Here is an 18,859-nt window from a genome sequence, read left to right on the forward strand (position 1 = left end):
GACGGAGCTCTCCAGGGGGAAGGAGGGGAAGACAGGGCCAGAGGAGTTTAGGGGGGCGCTGAAATTGATGCTTACGTTTCCAGAGGAATCTTGGTCTGCCCACGTGTGGGGGACAAGGAGGTGCTGCAGAGCAGCAGGCACAGGATGACTGTAGTCTTCTGCAGAGAGATGCAGGCCGCTGGCCCCTGGCAGCAGGGCCTCCCACCATGGGGGGTGCTGGTGTCTAGGTGGAACCCCAGGAGTCCCTGCATGGTGTCTTCACTGGGCTCAGCGTGAAGGGAGGGAGAGAAGAGGGCAGCCTCTGACCATCAGCTCCGTCCACTCGTCCCCCAGGTCCTTGGGATGTCCCCAGGCCTTCTGCCTTCCAAGTCCTGGCCAGCCTGGGGTTCCCCAGCTTTCAGTCTGGTCTTGGCTGTGATGGTTGGCGGGGACTGAGGCTTCTCTCTGCCCTGAAGAGAGCTGTGCATAGAGGAGCCACCCCACCTGACCAACAGGCTCCAGGAGGGCCTGGTGGCTGGGGCGGGGGATGGGGACGGTTGTGACAAAACCATTAATCCACTGGCCTCTCCTCTAATCCGCTGCCTGACAGCAGGGAGGAGGAAGTGCAGAAGTGACCTCAGCAGGATTACCCTGATTCCAGAGGACAGGGCTCCGTTCATTGTTCATTTCGTAGGGGTCAGAGCACAACCTCATACCTTAAAGAGGCAGACTCAATCCTGTAGACTTGTTCCTTCTGGACCCAAGGGGATGGGTGACACTGATCCGAAAACAACAGGAGACATTTGTCCAGCACTCCTGCTTACCAGGAGATGTAATAAATTGGCGTGTTAAACCCCAGAGTCGTCCTGGGAGGTCAGTGTCACCATCCCTGTTTTCAGGGGGCCCTTGAGGGAGGCTAGGTGACCGAGTTGGGACTCATGTCTCCAAGTCTGCTGCCTTTGATGAATTCGTCGATAATGTCAACACCCTCTGGCCCCCACAGCCCGCACATGCTGGGGCACGTATTTGCTGGGAAGCTGGACGCCAACCCCCATGCCCCCGAATGTTTCTGTAATACATGCTGAAGTAAGATAGTCCAACTACGAGCGGTTAATAGCTCTGCCTCTTTCCATTCCAACTTCTCTGTCTCGTTTTCTGTTCCTTGGGTGATGTTTGAGTGCCTGTGGGCATTTTGGCGATCCAGCTAAATTGAATTGGGGTAACATTTAATTTGAGCTTAGAGGGATATATTTCTGTAGCTCACTGCCACTTCCTTGCCTAGACAAGTTATCTGCAAGCATCTGGGTGTAGGAAGGCCTCCAGGAACACCCGTATTACTGCCAGGGCCAGCCCTACTCATCAGGACAGGGGCAGCCTTCGGTTGTCGCGGGGTGAATGTCCCACAGCACCCCCTGTTGGGAGCATGTGGGAGGGCAAGGAAGAATGCGGTTTGGAGCACACTGAGCCAGAAATTAGTTGGGCAGATTCTCCTGAAGATGAGACCAGTAATATCACCAGCAGAGGCTGTGGTTCTGATCAAGGCCCGGCCAACACAGTTCTCTCGTGTTAGGAAAGTAGTTCACGTTGAATGTATGTAATTACAAACACGTCTTATGTTTTCTTCTCTTTTCATGGGGATTACACAAAACAAAACTTGGTCACAATCCTTGGGTCTGTGGTCCGGTCTGATAGTGGTGCCACCTGAGTACAGCATGGGAAGTCTTAGGGTGCACGGATGTGGATCAGAGTACCTCTCAGGGTATCTGATGATGTCCTGATGAAATCTGCTGGTTCCAGCGAAATGGCACACGGATTGCCACCAACGCAGAGAAATGCCTGAAGAAGCAAGTGTTCTTAGTGACAAAACTCCTACACGTAGTCATCAATAAGTCAGTGTGTAGCATCAGAGTAATCTGGTTGCATGATTATTTGGTCAATTTAATGTGGCAGCAACTTTTTATATGCATTTGAATTGTTCCTGTGAATGCCTAATCTCAGACGAGTTTTCCATCTTTTTTGGATTACAAATCATAGCAAATTTAGAAAAAAGTGCTACACGGGCATATGGGGCCATTAATAAATAAGAAGAATCTGTAATTTTTCTAGGTTTTATGATTTTTGTGGTATTCATCACCTTAAAATGTATTTTTTTGAGGGATTTTTATTCTAAATATTCATTTTATGTCTACTTTTATATTTATAATTTGTATTCCTTTTCTACTGCAAATAACCACCCCCAAATTATGCAAGCTTCTGACCCCACAGAACCTGGCCCCTCACCCCCATTCTGGCATCCGCTCATTGAAGGCTCTGACTGCCTCCAGTGTGCTAAGCATGGAAGCTGCTTTGAAAGAAAACTCTACCTGTGCTCATATTGCTCATTTCACAGATGCAGTAGTGGCCTGGACCCCACCCAGCCCTTCAGACTTGTTGGGAAAGACCTCGAGTCCTTGTAAAGGAAAACACTGGTGTTCTAATGGTGAGTAATTTGATGTCTTTTGAAAGACCTGCTAAGGTAGTTCACCCTACAAGTGCCTAATCAGCTGTCCTGAGAGAAACACCTTTTAAATGACTCTGAAGGGATGCCTGGGTGGCTCAGAGGTTGAGCATCTGCCTTTGGCTCAGGACATGATCCTAGTCCGGGGATTGAGTCCTGTATCGGGCTCCCTGTGAGGAGCCTGCTTCTCTCTCTGCCTGAGTCTCTGCCTCTCTCTGTGTGTGTCTCATGAATAAATAAAAATCTTTAAAAAATGACTCTGAAATATATTGCTTTGCGTGCATTGTTACTCTGACACCCTTTGGTTCATTAGGACCATGGCCCAGAGGTATGCTGTGGCTGTTGTGACATATTAGGGATTGTGGTGGGGGCAGAGGACATGGGGGAGGGCAGAGGACTTCAAGAGCCCAGGAACTTCAGATAAGGGATTTCTTAGCAGGAAGAAAATGAAGTGTGGAAGCAGAGCATAGAGCTGAGGGAATGATCAGGCTGTAAGCTAGGTCTTTGAAACTCAGAACCTACAGAGACTCATCCTTTAGCTGGACACTGGGACAGAGCTTCCCTAGCTTCCCTCCTGCCAGCTAGGAGGGAACTTATGTTGTGGCTTTATTTTTAAGAGCCATATGGGAAAGAGTATTCTGACTTTCTCTTGGTCCATCTTTCATTTCGAAACCCTCACAATTTAATACAACATAACTCACTTTCTTAGGGCATCTTCATGGAGTCCGTCCCCTCACCAGACCCTTGAGATGTGATGCATGGAGATGGCATGAAGGTTGGCAGGGTGCTTGAAGTAGATGCTTGGAGTCTATGCAGGGAGGCCAATCTCAAACAAACACTCTGCTAAAGCAAGTTGGGTTGTGAGATGCATAAGTGAGGTATTTGGCAAAATAGTAGAGGGAGCATTATTTTTTCTGTGGTGGGGAAAAAAGAAGAGGGAAGTTTTAGGGAAGCCTTCAGAGTGAAAGAGGCATTTGAACTGGGCTTTAAATGATAACCAGGAGTTCACCAATTGGAGACTCCTCAACAGATGGTTAGAAGGCCCCTGCAGCATTACAGGAAACAGAAGCAACAAAAGAAGGGAACCAGGGGCATGTTATGCTGTATATACTTGTTGGAAAATAGTGAGAATATCAGTTACCCATAACTGCATACTAAGTTAGACTTAGTGGCTTAAAATAAAAGTAATATTTTCTTTAGTTTATGAATGTGTTTTTGGGGCAGGGCCCAGCAGGGAGGCTCTTCATGCAGTGCCAGCAGAGATAGCTTAATGGGGCTGGAGGACCCATGTCTGGGGCAGTTTACTTGCATATCTGGCTAGCTGGTGCCAGCTCTTAGCTGGGAACTCGGCTGGGGCTGAGAGCTATGGGACTCAGTCTTTCTCCACATGGCCTGCTCTGACTTTCACTTTGCAGGCTGCTTGGGTGTTCTCATAGCACGGTCGCTGGGCTCCAGGAGTTAGAATCCCAGGAGAATAGACTGGCTATTGTATTGCCTTTCATGGTCTGCCATGGAAGTCCCAGAGCGTCACCTTAATTATATTCTATAGGTTAGCTAGTCTCCACGTGTGACTCGAGCTCAGTGGGAGGAGACACAGACTCTACCTCTCCATGACAAGAGGGCCCCAAATTTGCAGACATGTTTTAAAACTGCCACAGTGAGGGTCATAAGGTCAGGGATAAGGGAGGATGGTGAGGGTGGTAGAGCTAGGGGTAGGGGAGGAAAGAAAGGAGAAGTAGGGGATGAGGCTGGGGAAAGTTAGATTATATCTAGATTATGAAGGAATTATATTAGCTTTCTCTAAAATATAACTCAAATCTCCCCTGCTACACTTCTACATCTATTGGAAAGTATTGATTCATGAGCGTGGCAGTACAGGGGAACAGGGGGATGGGAAAGAAAAGAAAGGGGAAGTAAAAGATAGAACAGAGTCTTGTATCTAAGCCAAGCTCCTTTGTGCACAGACTTCAAATGTCCATCTTTGCCCATTGCTCAGTGAGGCTGGTCAGTGAGAATGTCCCCAAGCTCTCCCCTTTAGGGTGAAGCTTGGTGAGAAGAAGCATGTGCATCCTGTCCTCTTCTTCCCTTGCCTCCCTTCCCCTCCTCCCCACCCCTGCTCTCCCCCTCTTCTCCACACAACCCCTTGCTTTATGTTACTTGGTGACTATCCACATGTACTGGGGCTGCTGGCTCCTCAAGGGCTGGGCTTGGGCCAGAGCTCATTCATCTCTGGGCTCTCCCCACCTGAGCCATGGAAGGGCAGACAATGGAATCAATCGGGTCTCCAGGCCTAATTCTACAACACAGTATGACAGATTGGTATTTCTCACAATTCCACGTCAGTTTTTCCTTCATTCATCCTGTGAATATGAATGAGCACAGCTATAGGGAGGCGCTGTTCCAGGCTCAATCTCCCCCTGGTCATTGAACACCCCCAAACCCTACCTGCTTCAGGGGATGGTAAAGGTCAAATGAGGCAAGGTCAGTGCATTTTGTTGACAAAATATAAAATATACTATCAGGGATTTCAGAACATCTGTTAACAATTGAATCCTTTCTTCAAAAGAAATTTTTGCAGAAGCCAAAGAAAGCTATTCCAATTAATGGCAACCCCATCCTTGTGTTGCTCAGGCCAGAAACCTTGGAGTCATTGTGACCTTTCTCATCTCACTTCTGCTCCATTCAGGCCATCAGCAAATCCTGCCAGCGCTGCTTTACAAAGATATCCAAATTCAGACGTTGCTCAACCCACCACCACCACTGTGGCCCAAGCCACCACTGCCTCTTTCCTGGACTGTGGGACTGTCCTTCCTAGGGCTTGTGCTGGGTACCTTCTGTTTGCCCCCTTTAGATCTAGGCTTACATTATTCACCCTGCTATGCATCCTTGGAGACTCAGCTGTGTGAACCACCTCTGTTGAGTCTGAGGCCCTCTCGTTTCTGCTGAGGGAGCCCTGGCAGGAGCCTGGAAAGATAGATCTCCTCGTGCTGGCTGTATCCCTCAACTCAACACCGCTGCACCTCTTCAGGTGGCCACCTCTGTACAACCATCATTCTGTATTAACCAGGCTTCCACCAGGAAACCGAACCAATAGGATGTATATATACAAATATTTTATTATAAAGAATTGGCTCACACAATTAAGGAGGCTGGCACACGTGATAGTTGACAAGCTAGAGGCCCAAGAGAGTGGATGGCATAGTTCCAGTCTAAGTCCAAAGGCCTGAAAACCAGGAGAGCTGATGATGTCATTTCAATCCAAAGGCCAGCAGGCTTGAGACCCAGGGGGAGCTGTGATCTCAATAGTGGGAATCTTAAGGAAGGAAAACCAAAACAAAACAAAATAATATCCCAGCATGAAGGCTGTCAGGCAGGAATTTTTTCTTACTCACAGAAGGGGTCAGCCTTTGTTCTATTCAGGCCCTCAACTGGTTAAGGCCCACCCACATTAGGGAGGGCAATCTACTTTACTCAAATTTGTCAACTTGTGTTCATCTCTTTTAGAAACACCCTCACAGACACACCCAGAATAATGCAAACATGTCCAGGCACCATGTGGCCCAGTGAAGCTGACATATAAAATCGACTGTAATGCTTACTTTAGACTCCTTCCCATGACTTGGAAAGTGTTAACAGCTCAGCTGCTGCTAAACCCTGGGTTACTCTTGTGTTTCCTCTACATCCACACCTTTGTAAAGAAACTTCCCTCCAATTATCCCATTTTGAGTGTCCCACATGCTTCCTGCTGGGCCTCTGTCTGCCTGCCCGGCTTCCTCCCTCTGCTTTTGCCCCCTCCAGTCTATTCTTAGTACAGCAACCAGGCTCCTTTTGTCTGTCAGACCATGTTGCTCCTCTGCTCATAAGCTTCAGTAGCTTCCCATCTTAGGGTAAAAGCCAAAGTTTCTGCCCCAGCCCACAAGGCCCTCCAGGGCTGACCTGGCTTCTTCCCTGGCCTGTCTCTGCTGTCTGCCATTACTCCACAGTGGCATCTTGTTCCTTGAGTCTGGCCTGCTACCCACTCAGGGCCTTTGAGCTCACTGTCCCCTCTGTGGCTACGCCTGCCCTGCTGCCCCTGGGTGGCTGGCCTGTCAGCCAGGGTCTCTGGCAGGAAGAGACGGCACAGTTGATTGAGTGGCTTGAGAGGAGTGTAACAAGGAGGCCATTTACAGAGGCATGGACAAAACGGGTGGGGAAACCACAAGGACAGTGCTGTGTCCTGGGCTGGAAACAGTGGGTACCCAATCCCTGGGCCTGAAGGCATGAAGGGAAGGGAGTGGCTCTGTAGTGCCGACCACCCCACAGGGACAGTGGCCTCAGGATGCCGCCAGTCTGCAGGGACCCCACCCAGAGGGGACTTGGAGGAGCAAGTCCTTTTCCTCCTCTCATCTCCTGCAGGCGCTCCCAGCTGTTACAGCCCCCTAGAGGCTCCAAAGAACGAGCCCGTTGATGCAGCCCACCCAGGCCCACCAACTGGGCCAGCAGAGGCAGAGAGCACTGAGGAGGGAGCAGATGGAAGATATCCAGCGTAAGATATTTCTCCAAAATCACCTTGTATGATGACATTGTTCTGGAATTAGATATAGTGGTGGTGCTGGTGTACTCTATGGATATACTGAAAACCACTTTCACATGGTGACTTTTATGGTGGGTGGATTACATTTCTATTGTTTTTAATGCTTTTTCAGTAAGTAAATTCCTCTGTGGCTACAGGATCTAAAATTTTGTCTGCCTTCAACATTTCATATCTCTATTCCCAGCATTGTCTTGCTTTTGACTTTCCCTGCATTTTTTTCTTTTTGTTTTGTTTTTTGTTTTTTGTTTTGCTTAGGGGTTGCCATCAAACATACCACTATATAGTATCTCCTTATGGATTGTGTTCATCTGCTGTCCACTCCACTAGAGTGTAACCTCTGTGAAGACAAGGACCATGGTCTGATTTTCTCTCTGCTGCATTCCCACCACCTCCTAAACCAGTACTCAGTGCAAGTAGGTAATACATGTGGAATGGATAAATGGTTGGAAGTGGAGGTTCTCTGGTAGGAAGTAGTTGGGGGCACAAAATCAGGCCAGGTCCTGCCTGTTCTTCCCCTCCATCCCTCCCGGGGCCCTGCCTTCAATCTGGAAACCACCACATAACCATGCCAAGATGTTCACTGCCCTTTCCTTTTGCACATGTGTCTTGGGTGTCTCATTTCTTTTTATTTTTGATATTTAATTTATTTATTCATGAGAGACACACACACAGAGACATAGGCATCGGGAGGAGCCCGATGTGGGACTCAATCCCAGACCCCAGGATCACACCCTGAGCCGAAGGCAGACACTCAACTGCTGAGCCACCCAGGCGTCCTTTGGGTGTCTCATTTCATCTTCAAATGACACAAAGGACATCACAAAGGACATCATCAATATTTGTGCATCTATGTTCATAGCAACATTACCATAAGCTGGAAGCAACCCCACTGTTCACTGATGGATGAGTGGATAAGCAAAATCTGGTGTATCCATACACTAGAACATAGAAGAAGGATATTCTGACACAGGCTACAACCTGGATAAACCTTGAGGACCTCATGCTGAGTAAAATAAGCCAGAGAAGTATGATTCCACTGCTGCGAGGTACCTAGAGTAGTCAGATTCATGCAGAGAGAAAGTAGAGGGGTGACTGCCAGAAGCTGGGGGAAGAAGGCAGGGAGTTAGTGTTTAATGGGCATAGAGGTTCAGGTTTGCAAGGTGCAAAGAATTCTGGCAGCTGGTCTTGGTCACATAACAATGTGAACATACTTAGCACTACCAAACTGTACACTCAGAAACAGTTAAGGTGGTAAATTGTGTGGGGGTTTTTTCAGCTACAAATTTTTTTAAGGGGGGAAAAAAAGGAGAAGCATCTACAGTAGCCCTGAGCAGAGCCAGGAGTTTGGACACCTTGCTCTGTCTCCCTGAGGCTGCTTCCAATTTTTAAAATTTCCATTGCTAAAAAAATGCTCTGGCTGGATTCTAGAGCTTCAAAAGGGAGAATAAATGTTCAGATTCTCAGTGCCTTATTATGGCTCGGCCGATTCTTATTCTTAAGGAGAAGAAAGAGAAGAACAAGGCCACTGAACAAAGTGCCACGGTCTAACTCAAACACGCCTCCCCCAGCCTGGCCACACGCACAATCTCCCAACCGACCACAAAGAAACACTGCAAATGCAGGTGACAGCCAGACATCAGCCTAGCTTCAACCTGGATTTGCTGGTGTAGTTGCCTGTAGGATAACAGGCCTTTGACTCGTCACTTCTGCCTAGAGAGGCTGAGGCACATCAAAGCACCAGGGCAGAGGATACCCGGCTAATGAGAGGCTGGCCAGGCAGGCAGCTGGAGAAGGTCACTGGGGAACCTGCATGGTCTATAAATACCTGGCCGGGTGGCTAGTCAGGGGAAGTGTGTGTGTGTGTGTGTGTGTGTGTGTTTGGGAGCAGGAAGGAGGGTGAGAGATGGGCAGAGAGTAACCCCAAGAAGAGGACCCTGAGAGAAGGAGCAGGGGAGAGGGGGAGGGCTTGGTGGTAAAGGGTTTGGTGAAAGTCCATGGCTCCCTGCATCTCCCTCCTGCTCACAGCTCACAGCTTGTGGGGAGGTCTCCAGAGGAAATTCAATCTTGAAGGTAGAGGCTTTGACAGGAAGGACCAGAGGAAGTTTTTGCTGAGAGGCACCAGCCACAAGCAAGTAATTCCCTCATTTTACCAATAAGGGAGAGCTTCCAAATGAACCAGGATTGTGTGCTTCCAGTTCTGGTTCTGGAGGACTCAGGACCCCTACATGTAGATAGTGTGGCAGTGTGACATTGTCCATGCCAGAGACCAACCGGCGTCCATGGGGACAGCAGCCTCATTGTGGAAACACAGACTGGGAAGCAAGGTCTCAAACCTGTCCTCATACCTGGCCCAACCAATGACCAAGTGGGCTGAGAGTTACAGTTGTCAGTCTTGGCTTACTGCTTTGCTATGCCCCCAGAGGTCCATACGCTTTCTTTTTACCCTTCCCATCCTTTGTTTGCTGCATTCATCCTTATGCTTGCTAATTGCTAACCCAAATATCCACTGATGGATGAATAGATAAAGAAAATGTGGTTCATGCTGTTGACCCCTGAACGAAGTGGGAGTTGTGGCTCCCGCCAACCCTACACAGTCAAAAGTCCACACATAACTGTTGACTCCCCAGAAACTTACCTGCTAAGTTGTCATAAGAGGGCTGCTGCCATTCCAAACATCACACCTGAGTTCAAGGTAGGTGAAAGGTGAAGCACCATGCCAGATGCCTCTGTTGATTTTTTTAACACAAGGCAAAAAATTTCTCTAGAATCTCACTCACCTGCTCTGCCAGCAGACTTACTTTTCTGACCATTGGCCAGAAGTGGATCAAATAGTCCCAATGAGTTGTGAGGTGGGTTGGAAGTACGTGAACAAGATTGTTCCACCTGGTTGAACAAATCATGATGTCCTGCCTGGGAGCCAGGGACTACCTCAGGGCCTTAGTAGTTTGGGGGCCTAGTTACACCCACATGTACATACACACATGCACACACAGTGCAAGGTCCTCATTCAAGCACGTGTATACAGCGCATACCAATGAAGGGAGATTTCATACACATTAAAACATACGTAAATAAAATATGTAAAATGTCTGTCAAGATGTGCCCACATAGCAAAATTTAACAAGTGGGACTATATCAAACTAAAAAGCTTCCACACAGGAAAGGAAACCATTAACAAAATGAAAACATAGCCCACAGAATGGAAGAAAATATTTGTAAATCATGTCTGATAAAAGGTTAATTTCCAAAAAATATAAAGAACTTATATAACTCAATAGCAATAACAAAAAACAAACAACCCCCCACCAAACTCCCAAATCTAAAAACCAAAACATCCCCTCCCAAACCACACCACAATTCTATTGAAAAATGTGTAGAGAGAGTCTGGATAGACATTTTTCCAAAGATGACATACAATGGCCAACATGTACATGAAAAGATGCTCAACGTCACTCACCATCAGCAAAATGCAAATCAAATAAAAACCACAGTATCCCCTCACACCTGTGAGAGTGGCCATTATCAAAGACAAAAAGAAGAAGGAACCCTCACACATGTTGGTGGGAATATAAATTGGTGCAGCCACTGTGGCAGTATGGACGTTCCTCATTATCTCAAAAAGATATATGCACCCTCCTGTTCATTGCAGCATTATTTACAGTAGCTGAGACATAGAAGCAACCCAAATATCCACCGATGGATGAATAGATAAAGAAAATGTGGTGCATGCTGTTGACCCCTGAACGAAGTGGGAGTTGTGGCTCCTGCCAACCCTGCATAGTCAAAAATCCACACATAACTGTTGACTCCCCAGAAACTTACCTGCTAACAGCCTATTATTGACCGGAAGTCTTGCCAATAACATGAAAGATCCATTAACATATATTTTGTATGTTAAATGTATTATATACTATATTCTTACAAAAAGTAAGCTAGAGAAAATAAAATGTTATTAAGAACACCACAAGGGGGATCCTGGGTGCCTCAGCAGGTTAGCGCCTGCCTTTGGGCCTGATCCTGGAGACCCGGCATTGAGTCCCTGCATGGAGCCTGCTTCTCCCTCTGCTGTGTCTCTGCCTCTCTCCCTGTGTGTCTCTCATGAATAAATAAAATCTTTAAAATAAATAAATAAACGAAATAATATTTAAAAAGCTACAGGGAAGAGAAAATACATTTATACCACTGTACATATGTCTATTGCAGAAATTTGCAGGTAGTCAGGCTGGGTCTCAGGATGGTGATGTTCCATAGCCTGGTGGCCTTGGCTTAGCAGTGGCAGCCACCGGGCAGGCCATGGGCAGCAGCTGTGGCCTGAAGTTGTCCCATTGGCCCAAGGGTGCACCACCAGCCCTCGGCTGTGGGCAGCTATGGCCACACATGAATACGCCAGCCTCAGGGAAGTCACAGGGCTAAGGCACCACTGAGGGCAGGGGTTCTCACTTGGTCTGGGAGTGGCCAGAGGCTGATGGCTTCCCTGAGCAGCCCCAGAGTCTGGCAGGAGGAGGACCCTGGGGATGAAGGTGCTGGGAGTGGCCGGCACGGCAACATCCCTCCACTCCTGCTTGGACTCTTGCCTGCCAGCCCTGGGCACTTGACCTGACCATCCCGCGGGCACATGTGGCTGGCCTGCGGGCCTGCCCGGTCCTGCCCGGGGGCTGCTGATGGGCTTCGGTGGCCTTCCTGGCCACTCAGAGAGCAGCAAGTACAACCTCTGTGCCCATCACCTCTGGTTTGTTTCTGTGGAGAATGGGCTGGGCAGTTGTAAATGAATGCCTTGTGGCTTTGCTGTCAGTTCTTTAAAAAATCCACGTGTAAGTGGTCTTGCACAGTTCAAACCCATGCTGTTCAAGGATCAACTGAATATTTTATGTATAAGATGGAATATTACTCAGCCATAAAAGAGAAGGAAATCCTGATATTTCTGACAACATGGATGGACCTTGAGGGCATTACGCTAAGTGAAATAAGTCAGACAGAGAAAGACAAATACTCTATGATCTCACTTACACATGGAATCTAAAAAACCTGAACTCACAGAGAACAGATAGGCGGCTGCCAGAGGCAGGGGGTCAGGGTAGGGTGAAACGGATGAAGGGATCAAAAGGTATAAATTTTCAGCTAGAAAATAAATAAGTCCTGGAAGGTCATGTACAGCTTGGTGGCTATAGTTACTAGTACTGTATTGTATATTTGAAAGTTGCTAAGGGAGTAGATTTTAAAAATCGACATTACAGGGGCAGCTGGGTGGCTCAGTGGGTTGAGTAAACTCTGTTGGTTTCAGCTAAGGTCATGATCTCTGAGTCCTGAGATCAAGCCCTGCATTGGGCTCCCAGCTCAGCGAGGAGTCTGCTTCTCCCTCTGCTCCTCCACCACCCTCCCAATCTTTAAAAAAAGATTTAAAAAAAATCTTCAAAAAAAGTTTTCATCACAAAAAAAAATTGTTCACTAGACTTATTGTGGAGATCATTTCACAGGATAGACAACTATCCAATCATTATGCTGTACACCTGAAACTACTATAATGGTATGTGCCAACAATATGAAAAAATAAGAGAAGGTGGGCCAGGGGATACGCAGTGTAAAAGGGCTTGTACCAAATCAGGACAATCTGAAGACCAGATTGGCCCACGGTGTAGGAGTCTTGGCAGTTCTCATCTTGCCAGGCCAACGGGCAGTGTCCAGGAATCTCTCCATGGGGGAAAGTGGAAACCGTGTCTGTTCCCCTTGGAACAGCCCCACTGTCCTCTGGAGGAGACTCTCCTGCTAGGATCGCATCATGTAGAAAGGCCTTCATCACTTCCTTTTGTAGCATTTCCACTCCCAGGACAGGCAGGTGGCTGACCCTGAGCAGGGAGACCAGGCTGAAGAGAAAAGAATAGGGAGAACAGAGGGGCCCAGGCAGAAGAGACCTAAGGAGAGACCTCTGGTGCCTCCTCGTGGGGGAGGCAGGAATCCTGGGAGAGTCCCTTAGAAATCAGCCATCCACTTCATCTTCAGATGTGGGGGCACTCTGCAGCCTGCCTGGGGAACGTCCACCCCAGGAATGTCAGAATTAGTGCCTGGCCTGGCCTGGCCACCAAGATTGGAGTGGAAATAAGTTCCCCAGGCCACACCACGGCCAGCTTAAATTTAGAATCGTTCAGCCATATTCTGGCAACGAGAGTCTCAAAACCTGGCCCTGTCCTTAAAAACACCAGGGCCCCTGCGAGCTAGAGCAAGTTGCTGGGAGCAGGTGCTAAAACATAGCAACGTGCAGCTAGGAGCACCAGTGCTAAGTCCTACAGGCCACAGCAGGCTTGGGGAGTGGGGCAAAGGCAGTGAGAGTGTGGTGAGGTGCTGGCCCTGGCAGGGAGCGAGGTGCTTCCTCAGGGAGCCAGACCAGGTGCTGCGACAAATACCTGGTCCAGGCTGGAAGTTTGCTTAGAAATCACAGCTTGGAGCTTCCCAGGGGCAGCGTTCCAGAAGGGCCAGACAGGGCCTGTTCAGTGCCCACTGGTGGCTAACACCCAGGGTGGGCACTTTCCAGGGCAAAACAAAGTGAGGAGACCCTGCAGGATCCAGGTCTGCTGTCCAGGGCTTTCTTGAAGCAATCTGTAAGGAAAATATTGCCTCACCAATTGCACCGATGTGTGACTGAAATGAACCCCATTGACCTGAGGAAGTTCTCATGTATTTCATTCTGAGTGGGGAGAACACCTGAGTAAGGCAAAGCTTTGTCAATTTACTCTGGTCAAGAAACTGAATGAGGCACCAACATGTGGTAAATTGCATCTTGCCCTCATTAATGGGCTCTCATTCCATTGACCAACCGTCCTTCAGCGGGATAGGCCTAGGCCTTGCCTTGGTTGAGCTAAAGTTCTCATTCACAACACCCTTGGGAATATCTCACAGGATTGGGGAACGGGCTTCTGCCTCCATGTTGGGGAAACAAAGTCACAAAAGGTAAAGCGGCCAATGAGAGTTGGAGCTACTCTCATTTTTGGGTAGGGGGAGACTCTAAACTGCCTCTTCAATAGAATGGAAGGTGGTGGTACCTACCCTGCAGGTGTTGGGAGGATGTGAGTTGATGTGGGCCGCATTCCTCCACGCTGCCTGGCACATCGCAAGTGCTCATTGAATCCTGTGGTCATCATGGTTCTCCTTGTCATTGTCACAATCCCCATACCCCTGGCCACAGTCCGTGGATTAGTCCCCCATAATGCAGGTAGGCGGAATCACAGGAAGTCTGCAGCACATCCCTGGAGGTGGGGGTGGGTGACATCTGTGCAGCTTTTCCTCTGCTTGCGTCAGCAACTATTCTGGAGCAGCCGAATGAGCAGTGGAGGTGAGGAAACAAAAGGCAGGTATTGGTTCTAATGAATCCTCCAAGCATTTTTGGGAACCTTAGCTAGGTGGTATGCTAGGTGGAATGCAGACTGCATTCCAGGCTCATGCCTGGCTGGAGCTACATGCAGCTAGAGGTTCATCCCTATAAAGATAAGCCATGTTCTCATTTCTGAGAGATAGAATGACAGAGAGAGAGAAAGAGTAGGTGCCGTGGGAGGAAGGGAAGCAGATGGGAGGGAGGGAGCAGGGGGACCACATGGGCTTGCTGATAATTTTGTGCTCAGGCTCACTTGTCCATGACCACTGGCCTCTGGGTCCCTTGGGTCTCCATCCCGTGGTTTGTCTTGCTTTCTCTCTTCATGGTCCCCATGAAGAAGCCACACTACACACACTTTTCTCTGCAAACAGTCCTCTGGGACCCCACTCCTCACTTTCCCCCAATTCTCTAATCCTCTTCACTCTTCCCTCTTTGCCTCCCCATTCTGTTTCTCTTCTTTTCCTGTTTCTCAGTTGCTATTCCTGTCTTGTCAACCTTTGCTGAGCACTTAGCATGTACCTGGTGCTATGCAGGGCCCAGAGGACTCAGAGCCACTAGGATGATGGTAATTTCTTGCTCTGGAGCAAGCTCACAGGCTGCTAAGGAGACAGACACAAGAAATTCCAACCCAATAGGGAAGTGTGGGGACCCAGAGCTGGAGCAGTTGACTCTCCCTGGATCTTTGCTCTTTGTGCCACCTGCTTTATACTGTTGTGGTGGCAGATGAAGTCTAAAAGCAAGCCCAAGTGTATCCCAAGCAGCTGGTGGTGTACAAGGCCCTAAGAGCAGAGAGGAGACTCTGCCTAGCTCCTATCTTCAGGGACCTATTGGAAGGATGTCCTAAATATCCTCAGGGTATGGGAATGGAGTGGATATGGGTTAGTGCTTTTTACTTAAAGTAACAGAAAATTCCTATTCAATTGGCTTAAATGATGACAATTTAATATCTTACATAAAAACTCTAGATGGTTCCAGAGTTGGTTAATGCAGCAGCTCAGTGAAGTCACCAAAGATCCAAGTTCTTTCCACCTTTCTTCCCTGTCATCCTCAGTATTTTGGAATGTCCTCAATCTAGCTCTCTTCATGGTCACAAGATGGCTGCCATTGTTCTAGGCATTACATTCAGACATGGTAATATCTTGGAGGAGATGAAGGACTGGTTTTACCTGGTATCTCTTACCTGTGAGGAACATTTGCTGCAGAAATCATCCAGCAGACTTTTATTTTTCAACAGCCAGACTACATTCCAGGCACATGCCTGAAGGAGTCATGGGCAAGGGAATGGGGACTGCCATAACTAGCACATCCCTGGAGGTGGGGGTGGGTGACAAGCAATCATGATTCCCTTCCTGGCTGGAGCTGTGACCCACCTCCCCAAAAGAATGTGGCCACACAAAGGATTCTCAAAACATTAAGGTCTAGTAGGACGGAAGAAGCAAGTAGTGGACAGGTATTGCATGATCAACCAGTGATGTGTGGGTGCTGGAATGTAGGCAGTGGCAGGAGCCTCCTCACAGGTTTCATGGCTATTTGATTTGGCAAAGGGTGCTCCAGGTGTAGCCAAAGGGTGAGAGGCAGAGAAGAGTTAATAAGCAAAGGAGCAGCAGCTGCGTCCTCACCTGTGTTCTTACCTGGATTCTCTTCCCCTAGACCCAGACTCCCCCGTGGCCCACTCCTGAACCTCCTTCAGGTCCTTATTCAATGCTTCTCACTAAGGCCCCCAACCCCCACCTCACAACCGTGTCAAAGGTATTATCCTCCTTCAGAAACTGCTATTCTTCTTTGCTTAATTTTCCTCCTTGGTGTTTCTCTTTCTCATATATTCTACATATTTTACTTGTCTTGCTTTTTATCCAGCTTCTCCTTGAGGAGAGAATATTCGTTTGCTTTGTTCACTGCTTTGTTCCCATGCCTAGGTCAGTACTTTATTGAGTGTTTATTGAACACTAATAAGTGCTCAATAAACACTCCTTGAGTAAATCAAACCTGGTTGTATATTGAATCATCTGGGGAGTTTGTGGGAAATGCAGCCTCCTAGGCCCTGTTCCAGACCTAGTGAATCCAAGTCTTTGAGGTGTGAGGACTCGAGTCTCCTTTGGGGGCCCCAGTGCACTGTCTGGAGCTTGGGAGCTGTTCTGTGGCTTTTCTGCAATTGATACAATAGAGCTCAGCTTTGGGACAGAAATACTTAAGCACAAAGGAGTGAAGATTAACACATTCTAGCATCAGTGAAGTGTGGGGAGATGGAGATTCTGTACGACAATTTGCATGTTATCAGGTGTGAGGACAAAATTTTCCTGGATTGAGTGCCTTCCCAGCCCCAGCAGTGCAGTCATATGATACAGGAGTGCACACACAGAGCAATGGGGGGACTGTGTGAACAAAATGTGGGTGCATGTGACTTATATGAAAATATATAAAGAACGAAGACATATCAATATGGAAAAACAAATAGGTCAATTAAAAGAAACGTGATCAGACACTTCACCGAAGACCATACATGACTAGCCAATAACTGCATGTATGGCATAGGTGCTTAATACCCTTAATTATTGAGAAATGTAGAAGAAAACCACAATGTGACACCATACACACCCACCAAAGTGGCTAAAAATAAAATGCTGACAATATCTTGAGTTGGCAAGAACGGGTATCCATTAGAACTCGCATATGCTGCTGGAGGAAGCCTCATATGGCATGTAGTGTGTCAGAGGGGGGATGGTGCCTACTATCCTATGCCCCACAGTGCCACTCTTGGGTGTATACCTGAAAGAAATAAACACAGATGTTCACCAAAAGACATGCACAAAAATGGGCATAGCAGCTTTACTCAGAAGAGTATAAAAATTGGAAACACTTGAAGGTCTATCAATAGGTCCAACAACTCAAAGGTTCAGATGGCTGAATACCATATAGAGATTTTTAAAAATGAACATAATGATGAGTGAAAGAAGCCAGATAAAAATGACTGTGAAGATTATATGTTGCATAACTCCATTTATGTGAAGTTCAAGAAAGGAATCTACGATGGTGGGAGTCAGAACGATGGTCTCTCCAGGGGTTAGTTTTGACTGAGAACTTGCCATGAGATACCCATGCAGATGTTTTTATATCTTAGTCTGGGTGGTGTATCCAGACACACTCACACAGTTATTTATAAAACTCATTAAGTTCTACTCTTAAGAGTTTGCATTACTTAATGTGTATCTGCTATACTTCAATAAAAAATAAGCTCATGCATTCAAAATGATATGCCTTTTGTAGGAACATATACAAACCCAAAGGTAACAGGATAGTAGGCACCGTCCTCTCTGACACGCTACACACCGTTTGAGGCTTCCTCCAGCAGCATATGCGAGTTCTAATTGATACCCACCCTTGCCAACTCAAGATATTGTCAGCCTATTATTTTTAGCCACTGGTGGGTGTGTGTGGTGTCACATTGTGGCTTCAGTCTGCATTTCCCCGATAATTAAGGGTGTTGAGTCCATATGGACTCAAGAGAACGGTTGTGAGTGTCCGTTAGAAAAAAAGGGACTGCGAGGAAAGAAAGAAATAAAAAAAGGGTTCTTGTGTAAACCAATAATGAAGGTTTATAGAAACTAAGGAGTATAATTAATTCAATTGTGTGTGTGTGTGTGTGTGTGTGCGCGCATAACGTAGAAAGAGGCAGAAATTGACAGAAAAAGTGAAAATAGAAGAGCAACAGCAGAGGTGTAGTGGAGGCAGTTAACTTTAGAAACTTGAACCTAAGTGAACCCTGGGAGGTTCTGCGGTCAGTGGGCAGTGGGACTCTGAGGTCACCATCTCCATCAGGGCTCATTGCCAAGAGCAGGTGGGATCAATGTCAATAGTGGAATCCAAGAGAGTGACAGGTACCAGGTAGGCAGAGTCCCCGACTCTGGTCACTCGGGGTTAAAACTTCCCACGTTCAATTCCGCTCTGGCAATGAAACCAGACTAAACCTGAGCTGTGTGTTTGGCAATGAGTTACATATACACCAAGGCCAGTTTTGAAGTAATCCATATACAGTAATGTTTGGATTGTCCAGGTAAGGAGCCTCCACTGCTGGGCGATGGGTCATAAGCTCAGGGTCGGAATAGGGACATTTCTCCTGAGTCACTCAGGCCACCATTGACAAGTTGTAACTAGCCTAGGAGGACCCTTGTTTTCTGTGACACAGTTGTTTTGGGTTGAACTGTATGTCCCTCAAATTTGTATATTGAAGTCTCAGCACCTGGTACCACAGAATGGGGCTTTATTTGTAAATAGAGTTGTTGCAGATGTGCTTGGTGAAGACAGAGTCGTACTGGATGAGGGGGGCCCCTAATTCAATGTGACTGGTGTCCTTCCGAAAAGTGGACACTTGGAGGTGGACGGGTGCATGTTAACCCCATGTGAAGATGAAGGCAGAACTTAGGGCACCAAAGAATGACAAAGCTCGCCA

At 47.5% G+C, this 18,859-nt stretch overlaps 1 protein-coding gene across 1 annotated transcript in view; it reads right to left on the bottom strand.

Annotated features, from left to right (window-relative positions):
* CACNA2D4 (calcium voltage-gated channel auxiliary subunit alpha2delta 4) overlaps positions 1–16,070 on the bottom strand; it is a 134,027-nt gene extending 117,957 nt beyond the window's left edge. Inside the window, exons 1-2 of the mRNA XM_025995478.2 lie at positions 14,088–16,070; positions 76–13,640 (exon numbers count right to left, since the gene is read on the bottom strand). Of these exons, the coding sequence (XP_025851263.1) occupies positions 76–251 (176 nt within the window). The 5' untranslated portion in view covers positions 252–13,640; positions 14,088–16,070. The remainder of the gene's footprint in view (positions 1–75; positions 13,641–14,087) is intronic.
* Positions 16,071–18,859: the final 2,789 nt, after the last annotated feature.

Source organism: Vulpes vulpes, chromosome 8 (genome assembly GCF_048418805.1).
Source record: "Vulpes vulpes isolate BD-2025 chromosome 8, VulVul3, whole genome shotgun sequence".
NCBI lineage: Eukaryota > Metazoa > Chordata > Mammalia > Carnivora > Canidae > Vulpes > Vulpes vulpes.